Source organism: Sitophilus oryzae, unplaced genomic scaffold (assembly GCF_002938485.1).
Source record: "Sitophilus oryzae breed Bouriz unplaced genomic scaffold, Soryzae_2.0 scaffold_1947_pilon_pilon, whole genome shotgun sequence".
In the NCBI taxonomy this organism is placed as follows: domain Eukaryota; kingdom Metazoa; phylum Arthropoda; class Insecta; order Coleoptera; family Curculionidae; genus Sitophilus; species Sitophilus oryzae.
The window spans coordinates 284392-309010 of NW_022146665.1; the positions used below are offsets into that span (position 1 = coordinate 284392).

The following is a 24619-nucleotide window of genomic DNA, read 5'->3' on the forward strand; positions in this document are numbered from 1 at the left end:
TAGCGCCGAGCTGGTCCCATCTTCATAGGGTATACTACATATAGTAGTAGTAGTACTGTTTCGTCAGTTTCTATTGAATCAGATATAATTTGGACTGTATCATTCTGGTTTTGATTCTGAAAAATACGTTCTGTTGAATATCATGCTCCATAATCACTTTTTGTTTTTGTAGTAATAATTTATCTGTTATAATAGAGCTACGAACATTATTTTGCCGGCTCGATTCCTTTTTTTAGTATGAATAAACACCTGTAAGTACTAAACTTTCTCTCAGTGGCTGCAGAAAAGTAAAGACATCAGAGCAACAGCTAAATAATTCAACCTCTATTTCAACTGAGTATTTTTACACATTGCTTGACACCAACTTAGACAGTCTACATCAAAGTCTACATTTTTAACTGACATCCAAAAGTAGTCGAGAGCCCATAAACCCGATTTGGCGCAATAATTTGTTACATCTGTAAAAAATGGCTTCTTTATTATTGACAAACTGAGGATGTTTGTTAGTGATATTGTTGATAAATTCCATATCGGCTATGTGTTCTTCATTGATAAGGTGCTCTCCCAGGAAACAAGGGTCCAAGAGATTCGCGGCAAAATGCATTGGTTTAAGGGCCATACGTTTTCTACTTCGTAATGCTGAGAAAGCATTCTCTTTCTTCTTGATTTTAAAGAATAAGGCAACTTGTACACTTTCGCTTAAATTTTATGCTCAAATGTTCTTTGATTTGTGAAAAGGAAATTCTTTGAAAGAATTCGGATTGTTTGCGAATACGCGATTTAATGGCGACCGAAATATTTCGGAAATTTCGGAAATTTCTGCAAAATTCGAATGGAAATATTCGATACCAACATCACTACACACAGTAAACATTTTTTTTATTTTATAGAGTTCATATATCATTGTTACAAACGGCAAAAGAACATCTTAATCGTTTGAGTGAAATGGACTCTACAGTTTCCGGAACTGCGCAATTTACCGCACTTTATATTGGCGCGCAAATACAAATTTTGCAAATTTTAGATAAGGGATTTTGGGTACAAAACAATATATACACGGTTTTTATACTTACTGTTTTGAGGTTATCATATTTTAGGTTAACCCAGCGACACTAGCAACTCAGCAACTTAACACATTGAAAACGAACATTCAAAATCTTCTGGAACACTGTTTAAAATTACAGTTCTTTTTTGTCGGCTTGAATTCTGCCGAACAGTGTGCAGTGAAACAATTCAGGTTAAGAGCTTTAGCTTTAAATTTGGTTTATATTGTTAAAGGTCAGTTAAAGTTATAAAAACTCTACTGAAAGTACACTAAAACTTAATGATTTTAGGTAGTAATTCTTCTGCCCTAGCTCCTTGTCATCATTTTTTGACAGCTGTGGAGGGTATGCAAAAAGATTTGGCACAAAGTAACTTGCAGCCAGATAGTTTCACGTCGTTGGTGTTTCGGGAATTGTCTCAATTAGAAGAGCACAAACCTGGCGCAGTGGCCAGGATATTAATCCCTATATTGTTGGAATCAAAATTAGGGCATATTCCCAAACCAAATATAAATGTAAGTTCTATTTACTATCTCTATGATATATTAGGTTGAAGTTTGGTGATTTTATAAGCTATTGCAACAAGTTTGATATCTAAAAAATCGTAATTTTTTAATGTCTCATTCCTATACAGATCAGAATGAGTTCTGCCACAATAGTCGAGCCAAGTGGCCAAACTGATACATCTCTTAAATTTACGGCTGGTTTAATCATGTCGGTACCGTTCGAAGCAGAGTTGCGGCACCTAATCGATCCTAGTAGAATTCGGTTGAAAGTTAAATATCCTGACCAGAAGATGCAAGTTCTTTTACCAAAAGTTCAGCATTTGAAGCCTCTGTATTATGACACAACTAATGAAGGTAAGATCGTGATGTTAAATATATATTTTTATTTGCCGCAACATATGTAATTAACTAGGTTTTTAAAATTTTGAAAGCGTACCAAGATAACAAGAAATAGAGATACCTAGATAATGATTTAGGTACCTCTACTTTTTACTACGCATTTTGTGTTCTTTTTTTTTCTGATTTGTCTTCAGTTTCCTTGAGTTCTGGTGGGGTACTATTGTTCAAAAAGTCTTTATTATCGATACTTCTAGACAATATTTTGGCTGATGTTTATTCTGGTTTGAAAAACAAATAATTTTTAAACAATACATGTATTTTTTATGGTTTAAAACATTTTTTATTATTTTCAATATAATTTTAACTTAAAAGTCAAGATTATGTGAAAAATTTGTTAACTTAACACTTATTTTAAAATATAACAGGGTGGTCCGAACTGTATTCCGGAAACTTCGGCAGCATATTTTGCAGATAAAAATAAGTAAAAAGTTCGTATAAATGTATGTCTTAAAATGCTTAGTTTCGGAGATACAGGGTGTAGAAGTTTCATGTTTATTTCGATTTTTTCCAAATAATTTCTGAAGTAAAGTCAATATTTGGATTACAATTGGTGTCTGGGAGTTTTTTGACAACAGAAATTTGGATTTTGATGTCAATATAACTCCTATTTGTAGGGGGCGCTACCTATATTTGTTTTAACTGTTTTGAAGAGTAATAACTTTTCGTCCGTACCTGTATAAAACTACTGACTGAAAAAATATACATTTCCGTGATTTTTTAAGTAAAAAATGTCTTTTGGTAAAAATCGCTACGAGCAAACGTTCTCAAGATATTTAAAATGAAAATAGTCAATACATCTCTTTATTGACAAAAAATAAACATGTTGAGTAGATAGTTATTTGACTGAAATGATAAATTTGGGAACAGTTTAATTTTTTAAATTAATCATAAATTTTTCTTCATAAAAAAATGATAATAAAACAGTTTCTGACGAACTTTTTTCACGAAAACATTTTAAATTTATGATTTCAGTTTAATAACTATTTAGTCAACATGTATATGTCAATGATGACAGATATTGATATTTCGGTTTTAAATATCTCGAGAACCATTACTCGGTAGCGATTTTTACCAAGAGACATTTTTTACGTAAAAAACATAGTAAATGTATATTTTTTTACTCATTAAGGTACATTCAGGCTGAGAGCGTCGCGTCGCGTTGGCGTCCCGGCCGCCCCATTGATCTCGAACCCCGACGCTCAGCGGACGCTAGCGCAACGCCAAACGCGACGCTGTCTGCCTGAACGGTCCAATTAAAGTTAAGTGAGTTGATTCCATTTCGATACGCGGACGCGACGCAAAGGCGACGCGACGCTCGACGCTTTCAGTCTGAATGTACCTTTAGTTTTATACAGGTACGGACGAAAAGTTATTACTCTTCAAACGAGTTAAAAAATATCTAGATGGCGCCCTCTACAAGTAGGAGTCATACTGACATCAAAATCAAATTTCTCGTGTCAAAAAACTTCCAGACACCAATTTTCATCCAAATATTGACGTTACTTCATAATAGTGATGGGTTGTTATTTAACTATCTTTTATAACAATTATTTAGAAATAACATAACGCAACCGTTACTACTTTTAAAAAATAACAGATATAAAATAACGATACGCAGAGATCGACCGTTCGTGAAACAAAGTCGGCGCTCTGCACCGCCACGAAATTCGATGCTGCTCGAAGCAATTCCAAAAAACAACTAGTATGGATATGGATTATGGATAGAAAACATGTTATTTCGACAACCATCGATACAGGCGGCGAGATACAACGGAGTGGGGTATGCGCGGCGAACGTAGCTGCATCGGTCGATGGTCATGTGGGGCTTGCAACAGCTTAAAAATAATAGGATATAAAAGAAGCAGCTTTTTTGAAACAGTTGCGGGCATAACTCCTGGGGGTCGAGATAACAGGAGTGGGAAAGGAACTGCATCGGTCGATTGTCGAGGCTCGCAACGGGTTGGAGAAGCAGTCACATTTTAGATAAGTTGTTTTTTAACCTGTTACGAGCATAACAGAGCGGCGGTCGAGATAATCCGAGTGGGAAAGTAACGCTGCTGCATCGGTCCATTGTCGATGGAGGTTCGAAACAGGTTGGAGAATAACGCATCAGTTGTTTTAGATACATTGTTTTTCAACCTGTTACGAGCATAACGGGCGGAGGTCGAGATATTATGGCGCTGTATGTTTCAGTACTTACTTATTAAGTTTCAATATTTAGGTATTTATTTATTCTGAAAAATTTTCAGAATGATATTTTAAGATTTTTTAAAAATGTATATAGGGTGTTTTGAAAAATTTGGTCATTGATTAATCACGATCCTGCTTAAAGCCTTGACGTAAAAAACTGATTTTTGGAAAACGGATTGACTTTTGGGTATAGAGATTCGTTAAGAAGGAATTTTTCGAAACTCGAATTCTAAGGGGGTGAAACCACCCTCAAATATTAGAATATTTTTTATTTAAAAACCGGTGAGTTTTTCGAATAAACTCTTAAACACGTATATTTTATTTTGTTGTTTTACATATTTTAAGATTTTTTAAAAATATATACAGGGTGTTTCATAAAATATGACCATTGAGTAATCACCATTTTGCTTAAACTGCTTGCCGTTTAAAGCTGATTTTTGGCAAATGGATTGACTGTGAGGTTGTGGTTCGATAAGGAGGGGTTTCTCGAATCTCAAATTCCAAGAGGGTGAAAACGCCCCTCAAATATTACAATATTTGTTATTTAAAAAACGATTAGTCTTTCGGGAAAACGCTTGGACACGTATAATTTATTTAGTTTTTTTACATATTTTGAAATTTTTTAAAAAATCATACAGGGTGTTCCAAAAAGTTGAGTAATTGATTAACCACGATTCTGCTTAAACTGCTCTACGTTTAAAGCTTATTTTTGGCAAATGTGAGAAAATTTTATCCAGTTTGTATGTTAATGGAAATTCTTGCTTTGCTTTATCATTACCATTACAAATTATTAATTCGACTCGAACGAAGTCGCGGGTACACGCTAGTTTAAGTGTAAAATTAATTCGAACTCTAGTGTGTAGTGGGTTTACTTATGAAGAATATACTACACATTTTCTTATATTGCTATTTTTTGACCGCAAATGGTAAAATCATAACTAAGAGCTTCTCGCCCGTCGAATGAGATGCACCGTGTACATTGCTACGCAAGTCAGGCGGATCGAAGGGCAGGGCGTAGGTAGATCGGAATGTATAAACGAGTGGCGGAATTTTGGCTTTTTTATATCGCAATTTGTAAACAGCGCTTATTTGTAAACAACCACCGTTTTTAGAGAGGTATTTTAGATAACGATCCATATTTAGAAATGTTTTGACACCCTGGAAATACTACCACCGAGCACGTCATTGTTGCAACTTGCAACTGCGTTAATACGCCTGGCGGTGACCGCCTCATACTCTTTCAGATATTTAGCAATAAAATAAAGAAACCTGTTATTTTTAAGCTGTTATTCTAAGCTGTTTTTTTATAAATAACTATAACAGTTTCAACTGTTATCTAAAAATAACAGTTTTGCCCATCACTACTTCATAAATTATATGGAAAAAGTCGAAATGAAAATGAAATGTCTACACCCTCCCTTATATCTCCGAAACTAATGTTAACACTTATACGAAATTTTTTACTTATTTTTATCTGCTGAATATGCTGCCGAAGTTTCCGGAATACAGTTCGGACCACCCTGTATAGTATGTATATTCAAAATTAAGGAGTATATTATTTATAGTAATTCAATTTTTAGGAGAACTTAATGGTACTTTTCCTAGTTTCTTGCACAGCATAATAGGTTCAAGTGATTAAGTACCATGTTTCTTATTACTTGTGTTATCAGTTTTAAGTCCTTTTTTTCTATTATAATGAGTTGAACGATTTTTTTCTTGACTATATTAGATTGAGGTGATTAATTTGTTTTTTAGACTTTTTTTTTTGTATTTTTTTAGAGTTGTTTATTTTATTAAATAGTTGAAGTATACATACTAAACATGTTTTGAACTGAGACTTAAAGAAATATTTAAAATAAGTAGTGGCGTGTTGATGTGTTTGCAACTCTGTATTTATTTAACATAATTTGTATTGTGTTATTATCGTTAGCATATATATCTCGCCTTATTTTTTATAGAATCGCAAATTGGACACAACTTGAGACTTTTGAGTTCCATTTTGATTTCGCATCAGGTGTGGTCAGAAGCATGCAATGTAGAAATCAACGTGGCTCTGTTTGTTCCTGAAGGAGATATAGGCAAACGAAAAACGAATTTGGATTTGAATCCTTCACTTTTAGATCTTTGCCCGTCTGTAAAAGTCAGTGTGGCTCCTAAACCCATCAAAAAAACCCTGTAAATTATTTTTAGGTTATAGAAATATATTTTAAGTATTTAAATACGTAAGTGTTTTTTCTTGCTCTTTAAAAATTGAAACAATAACAATTTAACACAGCGAACTATTTAAAGGATTAAAAATTTGAGAAAAGTTAAATTATATTTAATTTTTTTGTATATAGGAAAATAACTATTATAATATACAACTATTGGATCTATTTCTACGAAAGGAACTTCAAAAAGGCAGTCAGAATATTGGAGTATGATCAATTTACTACAAAACACATTTAAAAAAAAACAGCAATATATTTTATAGATCGCTACCTATATATTACACGTGGAATTGACGAGTATGTCACCGCAAAACACACTAATATTTTTGACGTTATCTAAAATATTTATGACACAGTAGTTGTATTCATAGAAAAAGTCTAATAATTAGCTTATAAAACAATACACTTTTTATTTAACCAAATTATCCAAAATTTCTCTTGGCGGATGATAATCAAAGGCCAAAATGACATTACTCGCAAATTTTGAAGTATAATTAGTGTAACAAAAAATAAGTTTTTGACGTTCTGATTGCTTGCGTTCAAATTAGAGTAACAAACTTTTTAAATCAGTAATTTATTCCATTAATTTCGATGTTCTGAATAAAGTTTAAAATTAGAGAAATAAGACACAAAAAATTAATATAAACATTTACTAAAATATAAATTTAATTGCTTACAACTAAGGTCTTTTAATTGTTTTCTTAATATAAAAAAAATCAATCAGGATATCTTGAGTACGTTCGAAAATATATCGAAAGTGCAGTACAGATTGCAAAATCTGCCACATCTTTAGTAGCAACATCTCCAGCTTTCTTCAATTTATCAGTAAAACACTGTTCCAAAACTGAAACAATTTCAGTTACTAATGCTGTAGCCTTCTTTACATCTTCTGCGATATGGGCTGGAGCATCTTTAGTATCTATCTTTCTCGATTTCTTCAATAATTTTGGCGTAGCATTTGATTTTTTTGAATTCGTTTCCACTTCAGTTATCGATGTCAGAATCAATAGTGTTTAAGTATTCTTCGATCTTCTTGATGCTGTTCAATGCATCGTTCACGTATCCTTGGGCCTTTTGGACTTGATACTGGTGATACATTCTCCCAAATCGGTCACAAGTTGGTCTGGAACGTTCGAGAAACCGTCGACATAGCTTTGGCAGTTGGACACATCAAAACCTGAAAAGAGATAATAAAAATTGATATTAAAAAATTAGGCTCCATTTAGAACCTCGAAATTAGTCGTTTTAATTAGCGGTAGTAATTTTCAACTACTAGAAAAAGTTAACAAACTTAATTTTTTTAGTAACTGTACTCCAAATTTACGAGTAATGCCATTTTGGACTTTGATTTTATGCGTCAAGAGAAATTGTGGTTAGAAATCAAAAGTTAGTAGTTTGTAAGCTATATAACTATTAAGGCTATCTCTATGGTACAACTGGATACCGTATGCTGTAGCTAGGATATTCTATTCATTTTAATTGTATTTTTTCACATTGTGAATGATCATACATTTCTAAGTATAAAATATTAAGCTTCATTCAGAACCTCCAAATTAGTGGAATAAATTAGTGGTTTCAATTAGCGTAGAAGTTTATTCCTCCAATTTAGAAATCAAAAGTTTATTATTGTTTTATAAGATAAATATTAGACATTCTCTATGGATACAACTGACTACCGCAAGCTGTTGCTAGGATATTCTATTAATTTTAATTTGCGTTTTTTAGACATTGTGAATGATTTTGTAAACTAAAAAGTATAAAGTGTAATTGAAACTACTAATTTATTCCCCTAATTGCGAGGTGCTGAATGAAGCTTAATTGAAACTACTAATTTATTCCAATAATTTTGATATTTTGTATGAAGCTTAAAATTAGAGAAATAAGACACAAAAATTTAATATAAACATTTACTAAAACATAAATTTAATTGCTTACAGATAAGGTTCTTTAATTGTTTTCTTAATATAAAAAAATCAATCACGATAATTTGAGTACGTTCGAAAATATATTAAAGTGCAAAGACAGATTGCAAAATCTGCCACATCTTTAGTAGTAGCATCATCTCCAGCTTTCTTCAATTTATCAGTAAAGCACTGTTCCAAAATTGGAACAATTTCGGTTACTAATGCTGTAGCCTTTGTTACATCTTCTGCGATATGAGCTGGAGCATCTTTAGTATCTTTCTCGATTTCTTCGATAATCTTGGCGTAGCATTTGATTTTTTTGAATTCGTTGCCACCGCAGTTATCGATGTCAGAATCAATAGTGTTTAGGTCTTCTTCGATCTTCTTGATGCTGGTCAATGCATCGTTCACGTACCCTTGGGCCTTTTCAACTTGAGTGGTGATACATTCTCCCAAATCGGTCACTAGTTGGTCTGGAACGTTGGAAAAACCGTCGACGTAGCTTTGACACGTGGATACGTCAAAACCTGTAATAGAAATAATAAAAATTAAGTTACGTTAATAAGTTAAGCTTTATTCAGAGCCTAGAAATTAGTCATTTCAGGTAACGTAGAGGTTTGTTCCCTTAATTTCAATGTAATCATTCAGAACGTCAAAATGTGTAAGGGGGCTTCTTTATAAACCTCGAAATTAGTGGTATAAATTAGTTGTTTCAATTATACTTTATACTTAAAAGTTTAAAATCATTCACAAGGTCTAAAATAATCAATTAAAATTAATAGAATATCCTAGCAACAAAATTTGCTAGTAATGTCATTTTGGCCTTTGATTATCATCCGCCAAGAGAAATTGTGGTTAGAAAGTAGAAGTTTATTGTTTTATAATTTAATTTTTAGGGTTTCTCTATGGATACAATTGAATACCGCAAAATGTATTCAGGATCTTCTAATTAAAATTATAATTGTATTTTTTTGACGTTGTGAATGATTAATACATTTCTAAGTATAAAGTGTAATTGAAACCACTACTTTATTCCATTAATTTCGATGTTCTGAATGAAGTTTAAAATTAGAGAAATAAGACACAAAAATCATAACTTTCTAAATTGTGTAAATAACATTAAAATGATATGACCTAATAAGAATGACATAACTACTAGCATAAACATTTATCAATAAAAACTTAAAATTGACTAATTTAACTGAAAGGTTGTTACAAAGTATTTAAATACTTTGTATCTGTACCGAATTTAATTTTAACTTAATATATTTAACTGAATATTTTATATGTTTCTTAAATCACTACCTTTGGCTGTGGCCTCAGCAACCAGGTCGTTCAATTTTGTCCTTAGAGGGTCCAGTACCTTGTCCAGTTCGCTGTTGGCTTTGCCTTCCAGTTCAGCAGCTTCAGCTTTCACTTCTTCCACTGCTTTATCCAAAGCGGTTTGGGCTGATGTCAGTGCTTTGTCGATTACATCCATCAATTCGTGGAATGCTTTCTTAGCCTCATCTTTGCTAGATTTCAATTGAGTGCCACCCAAGTTCTGTCATTAAAACAAAATAAAATTATCACAAACTTTTTAAATCAGTAATTTATTCCATTAATTTCGATGTTCTGAATAAAGTTTAAAATTAGAGAAATAAGACACAAAAAATTAATATAAACATTTACTAAAATATAAATTTAATTGCTTACAACTAAGGTCTTTTAATTGTTTTCTTAATACAAAAAAAATCCATCAGGATATCTTGAGTACGTTCGAAAATATATCAAAGTGCGTACAGATTGCAAAATCTGCCACATCTTTAGTAGCATCATCTCCAGCTTTCTTCAATTTATCAGTAAAACACTGTTCCAAAACTGGAACAATTTCAGTTACTAATGCTGTAGCCTTCGTTACATCTTCTGCGATATGGGCTGGAGCATCTTTAGTATCTATCTTTCTCGATTTCTTCAATAATTTTGGCGTAGCATTTGCTTTTTTTTGACTTCGTTTCCACTGCAGTTATTGATGTCAGAATCAATAGTGTTTAGGTCTTCTTCGGTCTTCTTGATGCTGTTCAATGCATCGTTCACGTATCCTTGGGCCTTTTGGACTTGATACTGGTAATACATTCTCCCAAATCGGTCACTAGTTGGTCTGGAACGTTCGAGAAATCGTCGATGTAGCTTTGGCAGTTGGACACATCAAAACCTGAAAAGAGATAATAAAAATTGATATTAAAAAATTAGGCTCCATTTAGAACCTCGAAATTAGTCGTTTTAATTAGCGGTAGTAATTTTCAACTAGTAGAAAAAGTTAACACACTTTTAATTTTTTTAGTAACTGTACTTCCAAATATACGAGTAATGTCATTTTGGACTTTGATTTTTATCCGTCAAGAGAAATTGTGGTTAGAAATCAAAAGTTAGTAGTTTTGTAAGCTATATAACTATTAAGCTATCTCTATGGTACAACTGGATACCGTATGCTGTAGCTAGGATATTCTATTCATTTTAATTGTATTTTTTCACATTGTGAATGATCATACATTTCTAAGTATAAAATATTAAGCTTTATTCAGAACCTCCAAATTAGTGGAATAAATTAGTGGTTTCAATTAGCGTAGAAGTTTATTCCTCCAATTTAGAAATCAAAAGTTTATTATTGTTTTATAAGATAAATATTAGACATTCTCTATGGATACAACTGACTACCGCAAGCTGTTGCTAAGATATTCTATTAATTTTAATTTGCGTTTTTTAGACATTGTGAATGATTTTGTAAACTAAAAAGTATAAAGTGTAACTGAAACTACTAATTTATTCCACTAATTTTGATATTTTGAATGAAGCTTAAAATTAGAGAAATAAGACACAAAAATTTAATATAAACATTTACTAAAACATAAATTTAATTGCTTACAGTTAAGGTTCTTTAATTGTTTTCTTAATATAAAAAAATCAATCACGATAATTTAAGTACGTTCCAAAAAATATATCAAAGTGCAGCACAGATTGCAAAATCTGCCACATCTTTAGTAGCATCATCTCCAGCTTTCTTCAATTTATCAGTAAAGCACTGTTCCAAAATTGGAACAATTTCGGTTACTAATGCTGTAGCCTTTGTTACATCTTCTGCGATATGAGCTGGAGCATCTTTAGTATCTTTCTCGATTTCTTCGATAATCTTGGCGTAGCATTTGATTTTTTGAATTCGTTGCCACCACAGTTATCGATGTCAGAATCAATAGTGTTTAGGTCTTCTTCGATCTTCTTGATGCTGGTCAATGCATCGTTCACGTACCCTTGGGCCTTTTCGACTTGAGTGGTGATACATTCTCCCAAATCGGTCACTAGTTGGTCTGGAACGTTCGAGAAATCGTCGACGTAGCTTTGGCAGTTGGACACATCAAAACCTGAAAAGAGATAATAAAAATTGATATTAAAAAATTAGGCTCCATTTAGAACCTCGAAATTAGTCGTTTTAATTAGCGGTAGTAATTTTCAACTACTAGAAAAAGTTAACAAACTTAATTTTTTAGTAACTGTACTTCCAAATTTACGAGTAATGTCATTTTGGACTTTGATTTTATGCGTCAAGAGAAATTGTGGTTAGAAATCAAAAGTTAGTAGTTTTGTAAGCTATATAACTATTAAGGCTATCTCTATGGTACAACTGGATACCGTATGCTGTAGCTAGGATATTCTATTCATTTTAATTGTATTTTTTCACATTGTGAATGATCATACATTTCTAAGTATAAAATATTAAGCTTCATTCAGAACCTCCAAATTAGTGGAATAAATTAGTGGTTTCAATTAGCGTAGAAGTTTATTCCTCCGATTTAGAAATCAAAAGTTTATTATTGTTTTATACAGTAAATATTAGACATTCTCTATAGATACAACTGAGTACCGCAAGCTGTTGCTAGGATATTCTATTAATTTTAATTTGTGTTTTTTAAACATTGTGAATGAATTTGTAAACTAAAAAGTATAAAGTGTTAAAATTGAAACTACTAATTTATTCCACTAATTTTGATATTTTGAATGAAGCTTAAAATTAGAGAAATAAGACACAAAAATTTAATATAAACATTTACTAAAACATAAATTTAATTGCTTACAGTTAAGGTTCTTTAATTGTTTTCTTAATATAAAAAAATCAATCACGATAATTTAAGTACGTTCCAAAAAATATATCAAAGTGCAGCACAGATTGCAAAATCTGCCACATCTTTAGTAGCATCATCTCCAGCTTTCTTCAATTTATCAGTAAAGCACTGTTCCAAAATTGGAACAATTTCGGTTACTAATGCTGTAGCCTTTGTTACATCTTCTGCGATATGAGCTGGAGCATCTTTAGTATCTTTCTCGATTTCTTCGATAATCTTGGCGTAGCATTTGATTTTTTTGAATTCGTTGCCACCGCAGTTATCGATGTCAGAATCAATAGTGTTTAGGTCTTCTTCGATCTTCTTGATGCTGGTCAATGCATCGTTCACGTACCCTTGGGCCTTTTCGACTTGAGTGGTGATACATTCTCCCAAATCGGTCACTAGTTGGTCTGGAACGTTGGAAAAACCGTCGACGTAGCTTTGACACGTGGATACGTCAAAACCTGTAATAGAAATAATAAAAATTAAGTTATGTTAATAAGTTAAGCTTTATTCAGAGCCTAGAAATTAGTCATTTCAGTTAACGTAGAGGTTTGTTCCCTTAATTTCAATGTAATCATTCAGAACGTCAAAATGTGTAAGGGGGCTATAAACCTCGAAATTAGTGGTATAAATTAGTTGTTTCAATTATACTTTATACTTAAAAGTTAATGTCATTTTGGCCTTTGATTATCATTCGTCAAGAGAAATTGTGGTTAGAAAGTAAAAGTTTATTGTTTTATAATTTAATTATTAGGGTGTCTCTATGGATAAAACTGAATACGGCAAAATGTATTCAGGATCTTCTAATTAAAATTATAATTATTGTATTTTTTTGACGTTGTGAATGATCATGCATTTTTAAGTATAAAGTGTAATTGAAACCACTAATTTATTAAATTAATTTGGATGTTCTGAATGAAGTTTAAAATTAGAGAAATAAGACACAAAAATCATAACTTTCTAAATTGTGTAAATAACATTAAAATGATATGACCTAATAAGAATGACATAACTACTAGCATAAACATTTTTATCAATAAAAACTTAAAATTGACTAATTTAATTGAAAGGTTGTTACAAAGTATTTAAATACTTTGTATCTGTACCGAATTTAATTTTAACTTAATATATTTAACTGAATATTTTATATATTTCTTAAATCACTACCTTTGGCTGTGGCCTCAGCAACCAGGTCGTTCAATTTTGTCCTTAGAGGCTCCAGAACCTTGTCCAGTTCGCTGTTGGCCTTGCCTTCCAGTTCAGCAGCTTCAGCTTTCACTTCTTCCACTGCTTTATCCAAAGCGGTTTGGGCTGATGTCAGTGCTTTGTCGATTACATCCATCAATTCGTGGAATGCTTTCTTAGCCTCATCTTTGCTAGATTTCAATTGAGTGCCACCCAAGTTCTGTCATTAAAACAAAAATAAAATTATCTTAATTTTGTGTTCTTTGATTCTGAAGAAGACTGACTTATTTTACTTACGATCATTTACTATGTTTAACAAAATAGAAATAAAATTAACAGAATATTCTAGCAACAGCTTGCAGTAGTATGTTGTATTTATAGAGAAACCCTAAGAATCTATACTAATATATAAAATCCTTAAGTGACTGACATACTGATTAATCACGATCCTGCTCAAACCACTCAACGTAAGAAGCTGAATTTTGGCATACAGGTTGATTCTAGGGTGTAGAGGTTCGATAAGAAGGGATTTTTCGAAATTCCAGTTCCAAGGGGGTGAAACCGGGCAAGTTTGCAGAAAAACGCTTAAACGCGTATATTTTATTTTGTTTTTTACATATTTTAAGATTTTTTAAAAATGTATACAGGGTGTTTCGAAAAATCTGGTCATTGATTAATCACGATCCTGCTTAAAGCGCTTGATGTAAAAAGCTGATTTTTGGAAAACAGATTGACTTTAGGGTGTAGAGGTTCGATAAGAAGGGATTTTTCGAAACTCAAATTCTAAGGGGGTGAAACTATCCCTCTTAAAATTGGGGTGAAAAACTCTTAAACACGTATATTTTATTTTGTTGTTTTACATATTTTAAGATTTTTTATAAATTTATACAGGGTGTTTCATAAAATATGACCATTGAGTAATCACGATTCTGCTTAAACTTTAAAGCTGATTTTTGGCAAACGGATTGACTGTGAAGTGTAGAGGTTCGATAAGGAGGGGTTTCTCGAATCTCAAATTCCAAGAGAGTGAAAACGCCCCTCAAATATTACAATATTTGTTATTTAAAAAACGGTTAGTCTTTCGGGAAAACGCTTGGACAAGCATAATTAATTTGGTTTTTTTACATATTTTGAAATTTTTTAAAAAATCATACAGGGTTTTCCAAAAAGTTGAGTAACTTCTTAACCACGATTCTGCTTAAACTGCTTGACGTAAAAAGCTTATTTTTGGCAAACGGATTTTTCGAAAATCAAATTCCAACAAGATGAATCTACCCCTCAAATATTACCAAGTTATATAATAATATCGCCATATGGTTTTTTTTCATGCTGACATAAATGTAAGAAAATTTTATCCAGTTTGTATGTTAATGGCAATTCTTACTTTGCTTTATCACCATTACAAATGATTAATTCGACGCGAACGAAGTCGCTGGTACACGCTAGTTAACTTATAAAACAATACACTTTTGATTTTTAACCATAATTTCTCTTGACCGAATTAATAAAGTTTTTTAACTAATTGAAAATTACTACCACTAATTTTAACGTTCTGAATTCATACTGAAATTAGAGGAACAAACTTCTACACTAATTGAAACCACTAATTTCTTCCGCTAATTTTGAGGTTCTCAGTGCAACTTTATATTGGTTTTAGAATTTTAAAAAACTTACCTGTTGAACCAAGCAAGCACCAATTATTAAAATTATGACAAATTTACTCATCTTGAGCGATTTTTGAATTAACTGTAGATATTAATGGTAAGAACTAATAAATTGTTTATATCTCTGCTGATTTATATACCTGTGTTTATATATTTTTTTAAATAGGGTAAATGGGGATTTTTTTTCTTATCGTCCGATGAGTTTTCGATGTAAAATTTAAAAATAACAGGTAAACGTTTACTATTGTTTAACAAACGTTAAACAACACACTTGAAAGTATTATTATATACAAAATTCAATTGCTGTTTACTCATACTTGTTGCAAAAGTTATAAGTGATAAGAAGAGATCAAAATCATTATTTTTTTAATAAGTATGCCTCATTATGAGAATACTGAAAAGAGAATCAAAAATTATAAAAGTGTTTTTTTTCCTTTTTGTCTATGTATTTATTTTTTCATTAGTTAATCGTTTATATTTCGAATTTATCATTGCTACAAATAAACACTTGTTTTTGTTTACAAATCGTTTCATTGTATTGCAATTTTTATAAAATTGATAGGAAATTAATTAAAGTTTGTTATTTATTTACCTAATATAACTAATATATTTGTAAATACTTGAAATAAAGTAATTTTTTATAATTTTGATAAAGATTAAAGTAAATTAGAAATTTCAATAAAGATGGTTCTGTTTATCTTTATGGAAATAAACATATTAAACCATTTTAATTTTTATAGTTTAAGTAAATGCAGTTTATGATAACATATACCTTAATATCTGAAAAACAAGTAGGTTTTAAGTAGGTATATATAGTTCCACATATATGTCTATAATTAAATAAAGTGTATATCTTATACATATACCTACAAGCTTTAAACAATCATGTTAAAATATTCAGTTATTTTGATTGTTTTTATGGCCATCATTCAATATGTAAGTATATTATTATTCTTTTAGTTTAACTGACATTGCTTTCTTTTTACGTTTTTTTTTATTTATGTTACTATCCATATTCACTATGTTCAGGGCTATGGTAAAAATAACCAATATGGTGATACAAAAGATGATTTGGAGAAGGCCTTCCATGAATTGATGGACTTAGTCGATGCGGCACTCACAACTGCTGAGGACACCTTGAATGCTGCACTTCAAGTTGTAAAAGATGAAGCCAGCGAGCTGGAGGCAGATGCCAACAGCCAATTGGATGAGATTTTGGATCCGTTAAGAACAAAATTGAATGACCTCATACAGAAAGCTAAAGATTTAGGTATTATACAATTTTGTTCGATAATTTTGAGTATATATAAATATATATTTTTACATATAACTACACAAAAATTCTGAGGTTAATTAAAGCATAAAAATGTAGTTACTGATCCAAGATTAGGGATACCCAACTGGCGTCCCTGAAATCCCGGGATCCCGAAAATCTCGAAAAATTTAAATATCCAACCTAAAGTGATTCGACTTTATACACTTTCGTCTTTCAAAGATCATAATATTTTATTTATACTAAGTAGAACGTGAATATCTAAAAGTTATATTTCCCTGTTTGCTAGACCGATTTTTTCACAACAAGAATTTTATTGTATTTTTTACTTACTAAATATGAATGTTACACTTTGTTTTGTCTATTTTAATAAAGCATTTTTCTCACTTTTTATATACAGGATGGTCCGAACTGTATTCCGGAAACTTTGGCAGCATATTCTGCAGATAAAAATAAATAAAAAAGTTCGTATAATACATTTATACGTTGTGAAATGCTTAGTTTCGATGTAGAAGTGTCATTTTTATTTCGATTTTTTCAAAATAATTTATGAAGTAACGTTAATATTTGGATGAAAATTGGCCCCTAGGAGTTTTTTTACATGAGAAATTTGATTTTGATGTCAATATAACTCCTACTGGTAGAGGGCGCCACCTACATATTTTTTAACTGGTTTGAAGAGTAATAACTTTTCGTTCGTATGTGCATAAAAGTACTGGGCAAAAAATATACATTTACGACGTTTTTTACATAAAAAAGTCTCTGGGTAAAATCGCTACGAGCAGTGGTTCTCGAGATATTTGGAATCGAAATTGTCGATCATTGACATAAATTAAAAATGTTGACTAAATAGTTATTAATAATTATATATACCCTACCAAAGCCTTCTTAGCTCCATCTACGGTAACGTGGATGAAGCAAGCATGTTTGTCCAGTAGGCCGCTGGTTTTAATTTTGGCGGTACAATCTGTGATTGTCACAGCTGCCGCTTGATGGCGTAGAGCGTCTAGCACTCTCGCCATAGTAGTACTTATTGTACTCAAATGCTACTCTCTGCTTTTCGTTAGTCAGATCGAGGGTTACAGCAAAGTCGGCCTGACGATGGAGAAAAATCTCCGAAACCCGTCGTCGAATGGCTATTCCCTTCAGTCTGATGAACTTAATGCAGAGAATAAGCATATATGTAGCAGGGTTGCCACAAGCTACACAATTGTGTATTTTGCTACACATTTGCTACCATGATTGCACAGCTACACCACAATCGCCTGTGCTACACATTTTGAGAATTTACATATTTCTTATAAAAAATAATACCTAAACAGTAAATCAGCTGACAAAAGCTGTTTTTTTTTGCTTTTAAGTTATCTAAGTTACATTAAAAGAGGCCGCAAGTAAACTTTAAATTTTGAACCGACAAATATCATTTTCCGATGTTTTCCGTCATCAGTGTTCAGGTGTTCAGTAAAATGTCAGAGTATGAACTGGATCATGAATCAAGGACCGTCTATTGGTCGAGTCAAAAACGGTAAATAGACAGGATCAAAGAGACAGGATTGTTTAATTCTTTAAATAATACATAACACCTCTGATAACACGTACTTTCGTTAGGTTTGCACAATTACGTCATCGTTACGTCACACTTCCACTCGTAGGCATACGTGAATAATATTCAATTCCTATTTCACTTCCTCCCATATCAGCAAGAACTGCAGTTTATATGGACAAATTTGGCCGATTAAACAGTCCTGAATTGTTTACAATTTTTAAACAGACTAACCGGTCTAATTTGTCCATAAAATCGTTAGTTTCGTTTTCGTGACATCAATTTTGACGTAGTTGCTGGGGCGGGGGGGGGGAGGGGGTGAATATATTGACGTATACAAACGAGTGAAAGTGAGACTCGTATTCATGCTTTAAAATTTGGCGAACGTACGTCTTTTTCTTGGCCTTATTGGATAGTTTACAATTATTGGTCATGGATGGCTACACAATGCTACACATTTTTATGGTCAAGTTCTACACAATCAAAAATTTTCTTGTGGCAACCCTGATATGTAGGGTTTTTTGGCCCCTTTTTCCGCTACTCGTATTTTTGTTTATTTATTATATATACCCTACCTAAGCCTTTTTAGCTCCATCTACGGTAACGCGGATGAAGCAAGCAAAAATATTTATTAGACTGAAATCACAGATTTGCAATGTTTTTGTGATCATTTTTTCGCAGAAAAATTTATGATTATTTTTTTTTATTTCTGTCAAATAACTACATTCTCAACGTGTTTATTTTTTGTCAATAATGATATGTATTGACTCTTTCTATTTTATATATATCTTGAGAACGGTTGCTTGTAGCGATTTTTACCAAGAGACATTTTTTACGTAAAAATTGTGTAGATGTATATTTTTTACTCAGTAGTTTTATACAGGTACGGACGAAATGTTATTACTCTTCAAAACAGTTAAAACACATGTAGGTGGCGCCATATTGTATATAAGTAGGAGTCATATTGACATCAAAATCAAAATTCTGATGTTAAAAAACTCCCAGACACCAACTTTCATCCAAATATTGGCGTTACTTCAGAAATTAATTGGAAAAAATCAAAATAAAAATGAAATTTCTACACCCTGTATCTCCAAAACTAAGCATTTTAGGACATACATTTACACGAACTTTTTTGCTTATTTTTATCTTCAAAATATGCTGCCAAGGTTTCAGGAATACAGTTTGGACCACTCTGTATGTAGCTGCACTTTTATTAAGTATTTATTTAGATTAAATTTCTCATTTTGATAGTCAATCCTGGGATCCCAAGATCCCGGGATTACAAAACGAGATTCCGATACCGAAAATTGTAAATTCTATCTAAGACCATATAATATAAATAGACAAATTCTGATACCTTTCAGGTATCGATGTAACGAAATGTCAAAGTTACGTCGACGACTTCGACAACATTCCAGACAAGCTGGTTACTGACTTGGGCGGTTGCATCACCACCCAAGTGGAGAAAGCTGAGAAATACGTCACTGACGCCATAGACAATATAAAGAAGATCGAACAGGACCTCAACAGCATCGATACGGAAATCGATGACTGCAGTGGAAATATCTTCGAAGAAGTCGAATGTTACGCTAAACTCGCTATTAAGATTGCTGACGATACTGTGCAAGTGCCAGCGAAGATTGCTGCCGATGTTGCGGCTGCAAAAGCTTTAGTTGTTGGCATTGTACCGATTTTGGAGGCTTGTTTGACTGGTAAGGTGAGCGATGCTGGTACGCAGGCTGCTAAAGACGTTGCTGACTTTGCAGTATGTGCTGCTTTAGATTAGGAATATACAGAGAAGACCAGGCTACTAGTAACATAGCAAGTTGCCGGACGAATTTACGTTTGCCCGTTTTGCGTTCGTACTCGAGAGTCACTGCCGGCTAGTCGGCTGGTCAGGCAGTACGCAGTTGCAGTTGTGCTTGGACGGGTCGGTCGTGACAGACTAGGAATATGGCGCGAGGAGTGCCGAGTATTTATTATTTTCATTTTAAGTGTTTACCTTCACTTAAGGTAACATTTTAAATAAAAATACTTAAATATTTATTATTTGAGTGTGTTTACAAGCCAAAACTAAAAATAAATAAATTCTCTAAACCCAAAAAAAACTATAATATTACTCTAAATAAAAAAAGTTATAACAAGTGTTCATGTTGGCTAACATATTAGGGCTAATAGTTTGGAAAGCCTCTCGTATTTTTACTTGAAGCTCATCCAGATTATTAGCCCTATTATGACCATACACCTTGGATTTTATATAACCCCACAAAAAGAAATCATTGGGGGAAAGATCTAGCGGGCCACAAAATAGTTCCATGTCCACTAATTAAATGGTTGGGAAAAGTATTGTTCAAATATTCTTGAACAATACGGGCATTGTGGGAAGGGCAACCAACCAGCAATTTGATTACTGGAAAACCCGGGATTTTGATCCGCGGTAGCACAAACGAACACTTGCTTTAACTCCTGTTCTTCTTTAATCAACACATCAGGCTTTTTGTGTTTTTGTGGGACACGCACCCATGTGTTTCAAAATTATTAATAACTCTTGATATAGTAGATAAAGATGGAATTGGCCTGTTTACATAAGTTTGTGGAAAAATTGTTTGTATATCCCGATAAGACCTATTTTGGAAATACCATTTTACAATTTTAATTTTCTCACGAACTTCATAAACATCCATTATTTTACTTAAAAAATAAATTTTACACGAGAACTGTCTACGTATTCGTTTTGGCTATTAAAACACGATTAAATACAAATTCTGAGACTTTCTTATCACATATCGACCTATTTTTATTTTATCGCATTTTTTCACCTGCTTTTTATCCGGCGGACGGGTATACGCTAATTCGTCCGGTTCTGTCTATGTTACTACTACGGTGGTCCGGTCTGTATATTATGTGCTATTGATTGTTACTTTAATCAGGATTTTTTTATTAGGTTACTATTACACTATCAAATTTGTCAAACATTTTATTTTGCCAAAGAATTTGACAGTGTAATACATGTGATTTTATAAAATATTGTATATTAACACTGTCAAACTTTTTGTCAAATATCTTTTATAAAAGATTTTTGACAAAGAAATTTGATAGTGTAAAAGCCTTAGATACATATTGTGTTCCAAGTGTAAATAATACTATAGAGTTAATAATAAACTATTTTTGTACTTCATTTTTATTTTGTTTAAGGGAGATGTAAAAAATTGACTTCGTGAAGTGATTTTATAAATAGATACAAAATTCATGCTATGTTCAAAGAACTTCCATTTTTTAAAAGATTTTACCGTATGATCGAAAAAAACGGCGTCCAGTTAGCTTGGAAATGAACATCGATAACATTCCCCGTATAATTTTACATATAAAATGACAGCGTCCTTCATTATTTAATAGCCATCGCTGATGCCGTTTTTTTCGATCATTTGGTATTATACAGTTACTATAGCGATCAATTAAAAAATTCAAATATTTTTTAAATTTTACATGTGATTTCCATATTTTTTTTAGGGAGGGGATTTTGATTTAGGATATTAAAAAAAAACAGTGTGTATATTAAATAATTGTATACGTTTATAAAACATTACATAATAAAAAAGTTACAAAATATAATAATGAATCTAGTATAAAAATACTTCGATAAAATCCATAATAAAATAAAAAAGGCAAATATAAAATCTGAAATATCTATACATAACGTTCATCGTGTAAAAAATATACTATGGCGGTAAGAAGAAAAATAGTGATATTGGTAATGTCACTAAAATACATTATTAATCAAAATATAAGCGAGAAATACAATATTTCTGTGTTCTTATTACTAAGATAATAGCCATGGGACTCGCTTATATATTTAATTAATAATTATTTTTTAATTATATAAACATTATCTTAACTTCTCCGCTGCATATATAATTACAATCCTAAAACTTATAATATACGACTAAAAGTATATTCTTGGTCTCCTAATTTTATGTCTTTCAAAAGAACACAGTACAAGTGGGCAGCAATAACGCAAGAATAAAAATATTAGCAATTCAACCAACTAGTTAAACAGTTAAATGAGATCCAAAACAAAAAAATAAAAGAATAAAAATCCCTACAAACCCATGGCAATCTTGTCATTTAAGAAATAAAGTGGTCTAAACTATTATGTTACATAAAAAAATATTAACAAAAATACTGAAATATTATCAAAATTCGACAAATACATATAACACAATCATATATTATATTATTTTAGACTATAAACGTTCCTGTTCTTAAATTTTAGTTAAAACATTGTAATTTTTTTGTATCATATTTAAATAAATTACTACCAGTATTTCTTTTATCTTTTTATACAAGTATATACAGGGTGTTTCAAAAAACATGTGCTGTCTCTCGTGGGGAGATTCTAATTTTTTTCTATATAATAAACTATAATACAATAATAAATCATAAAATTATTAAGACTTTACCACACTGCAGCTACGAAACAAAGCAGAATCTGCCCTATGTTGATATGAAAAATAAATCTTATTTTTACGTGTTTTTTAAACACCCTGTATATTTGGGATGATATCTATACATGTATACTATCATATATAAATATGATAATTATATATGATATCATATATAAAGAAACTCAGTTTTAAAATGATATATCCATTGTGCTATATTAATATTTTGAACATTTTCTAATCATTTTCATAGAGTATTATCGGTAAATTCAAGAAAACAGATCTTTTGTTAAAACGAGTATTATAAATATCTATAAAATAAACAACAAACATCAAGACAAAGTATAAAATGTCATAAACTAAAGATTCATCTAAATTATATACCTATAAGGTTTTTTTGTACTCACCTTATAACAACATTTTTTAAACTAAATTATTATAAAATGACAGAAGACATGTCAAAATCAGTAGTGAGTATTTGAAGGTAAATGGTTACGAATCTATTTAAGAACTACGTTATGGTAAACATTCTACTACATACATATACAGGGATCTTTAAAAATATAATATAAATAACAACTATATAACTATATTTCATCTAAACATGATTTTCTCTAAACGGACGGTACATCTAGGTGTATATATTTATAAAAATGTATATTGTCATATATCGTTGTTCGAATGCGTTGTTGCATTTTACATAATTAATTAAACCTAAAGAAAAAAGACACAGGGTGGCATAATACTTTATATTAGGAAATAGGTATGCTTAAAAATAAACACCAAAATTAATAATAGTCCACCCTGTATTTAACAAAAATAAAAGTTACTCCTAATATACAGACATATACATTAACGTTTTAACGGCAATAAATAAAATAATATATTATTATAAAAATAACACTAAAAAGTACATGCAAAATAATAATACAGAAATGGCAAGAAAAAATTTAGGCAGATTTTCACTAACTTAACGTCTCTTTTTAAATTAATTTCACAATTAATAATCACAGCACATTATTCGTTACAAATAATAATATAACAAAACAAAAGTAGCTTGTACCTGTAGGAACCTGTATGCAAATTTTCGTAAATACGTGAATTACAGAACAATTCATTGACTTTATATGTGTGTGTGTATGTTTATGTGTGTTAATTGTAATGGTCATTTTTTTTAATTACACAGCATAATATTGTTATAATTTGTTGGTAGTAAAATATTTTAAGTATTTTGTAAGTATATAATTTTTTATTAGAATAAATTCAAGTAAATATACCATTCGTGAAATATCTTGAAGAGGTTTAGAGACTAAGAATAGCAACAATTTTTTTAAAATTTAATAATTTTGCATGGCCAAATTATATACATACAGTGTCCAATAATTTGGACACTTCGGAGTGGCCAGAAACTAATTTTGTCCCTTTACAGTGGCCAATAATTTAGACAATTTAGGGTGATCATAAACTGGTGTGGGAACTATTATGTCAATAATTTCGGCATTTTAGGGAGGCCAGTAACTGATTTGGGCAGTCTACAGAGTCCAATAATTTGGATACTTGCATGTCCAATATTTTGTATAATTCGGAGTGACCAATAACTGATTCGGACGCTCTGCAGTGTCCAATAATTTGGGCACTTCGGATTTGTCAGAATCTAATTTGGTCCCTTTATAGTGGCCAATAATTTAGACAATTTAGAGTGATCATAAACTGGTGTGGGAACTACTGTGTCAATAATTTCGGCATTTTAGGGAGGCCAATAACTGATCCGGGTAGTCTACAGTGTCCAATAATTTGGATACTTCTAGGTCTAATATTTTGGATAATTCAGAGTGACCAATAACTGATTCGGACTCTCTGCAGTGAGCAATAATTTGGACACTTCGGAGTGGCCAGAATCTAATTTGGTCCTTTACAGTGGCCAATAATTTAGACAATTTAGGGTGACCATAAACTGGTGTTGGGAACTACTATGTCAATAATTTCGGCATATTAGGGAGGCCAATAACTGATTTGGGCAGTCTACAGTGTCCAATAATTTGGATACTCCTATGTCCAATATTTTGGATAATTCAGAGTTACCAATAACTGATTCGGACACTCTGCAGTGAGCAA

General features: G+C 31.5%; 4 protein-coding genes and 1 long non-coding RNA gene across 6 annotated transcripts; 2 read left to right on the top strand and 3 right to left on the bottom strand.

Annotated features, from left to right (window-relative positions):
• Positions 1-894: 894 nt before the first annotated feature.
• LOC115883568 (integrator complex subunit 4-like) lies at positions 895-6359 on the top strand. The gene is made up of 5 exons (XM_030901929.1): positions 895-1038; positions 1098-1278; positions 1335-1558; positions 1678-1903; positions 6097-6359. Exons 1-5 carry the CDS (start codon positions 946-948, stop codon positions 6315-6317), a joined length of 945 nt encoding a protein of 314 aa, XP_030757789.1. The 5' UTR covers positions 895-945; the 3' UTR covers positions 6318-6359.
• Positions 6360-8241: 1882 nt separating this feature from the next.
• LOC115883570 lies at positions 8242-9806 on the bottom strand. Its single transcript, XM_030901931.1, has 2 exons — positions 9558-9806; positions 8242-8779 (listed from the first exon to the last, which is right to left on the bottom strand). The coding sequence occupies exons 1-2, from the start codon at positions 9730-9732 to the stop codon at positions 8322-8324; spliced, it is 633 nt and encodes a 210-aa protein (XP_030757791.1). The 5' UTR covers positions 9733-9806; the 3' UTR covers positions 8242-8321.
• A 553-nt stretch (positions 9807-10359) lies between these two features.
• Positions 10360-10607, bottom strand: LOC115883571. The gene is made up of 2 exons (XR_004050404.1): positions 10499-10607; positions 10360-10446 (listed from the first exon to the last, which is right to left on the bottom strand). It is a non-coding gene; the product is annotated as an uncharacterized LOC115883571 (long non-coding RNA).
• A 1717-nt stretch (positions 10608-12324) lies between these two features.
• Positions 12325-15552, bottom strand: LOC115883569. Its single transcript, XM_030901930.1, has 3 exons — positions 15254-15552; positions 13562-13799; positions 12325-12855 (listed from the first exon to the last, which is right to left on the bottom strand). The coding sequence occupies exons 1-3, from the start codon at positions 15302-15304 to the stop codon at positions 12437-12439; spliced, it is 708 nt and encodes a 235-aa protein (XP_030757790.1). The 5' UTR covers positions 15305-15552; the 3' UTR covers positions 12325-12436.
• A 452-nt stretch (positions 15553-16004) lies between these two features.
• Positions 16005-21395, top strand: LOC115883560. Of its 2 annotated transcripts, XM_030901922.1 has the most exons (4): positions 16005-16179; positions 16273-16513; positions 19427-19855; positions 20961-21395. In XM_030901922.1, the coding sequence occupies exons 1-3, from the start codon at positions 16129-16131 to the stop codon at positions 19846-19848; spliced, it is 714 nt and encodes a 237-aa protein (XP_030757782.1). In that variant the 5' UTR covers positions 16005-16128; the 3' UTR covers positions 19849-19855; positions 20961-21395. The 2 variants fall into 2 exon arrangements, with proteins under 2 accessions (XP_030757782.1, XP_030757783.1); XM_030901923.1 differs by lacking the exon at positions 20961-21395 and having other exon boundaries at positions 16006-16179; positions 19427-19857.
• The last annotated feature ends 3224 nt before the right edge of the window (positions 21396-24619 follow it).

Bases quoted from the DNA above. Each gene is read 5' to 3' on its own strand.
- LOC115883568 (XM_030901929.1), top strand. From the start codon at position 946: ATGGACTCTACAGTTTCCGGAACTGCGCAATTTACCGCACTTTATATT. The intron at 1,039-1,097 runs GTACAAAACAAT...ATCATATTTTAG, and splicing joins TTTTAGATAAGGGATTTTGG to GTTAACCCAGCGACACTAGC. The intron at 1,559-1,677 runs GTAAGTTCTATT...ATTCCTATACAG, and splicing joins TTCCCAAACCAAATATAAAT to ATCAGAATGAGTTCTGCCAC.
- LOC115883570 (XM_030901931.1), bottom strand. From the start codon at position 9,732: ATGGATGTAATCGACAAAGCACTGACATCAGCCCAAACCGCTTTGGAT. The intron at 8,780-9,557 runs GTAGTGATTTAA...TTTCTATTACAG, and splicing joins TGCTGAGGCCACAGCCAAAG to GTTTTGACGTATCCACGTGT.
- LOC115883569 (XM_030901930.1), bottom strand. From the start codon at position 15,304: ATGAGTAAATTTGTCATAATTTTAATAATTGGTGCTTGCTTGGTTCAA. The intron at 13,800-15,253 runs GTAAGTTTTTTA...TTTTAATGACAG, and splicing joins GTGCTTGCTTGGTTCAACAG to AACTTGGGTGGCACTCAATT. The intron at 12,856-13,561 runs GTAGTGATTTAA...TTTCTATTACAG, and splicing joins TGCTGAGGCCACAGCCAAAG to GTTTTGACGTATCCACGTGT.
- LOC115883560 (XM_030901922.1), top strand. From the start codon at position 16,129: ATGTTAAAATATTCAGTTATTTTGATTGTTTTTATGGCCATCATTCAA. The intron at 16,180-16,272 runs GTAAGTATATTA...CACTATGTTCAG, and splicing joins TTATGGCCATCATTCAATAT to GGCTATGGTAAAAATAACCA. The intron at 16,514-19,426 runs GTATTATACAAT...GATACCTTTCAG, and splicing joins ACAGAAAGCTAAAGATTTAG to GTATCGATGTAACGAAATGT.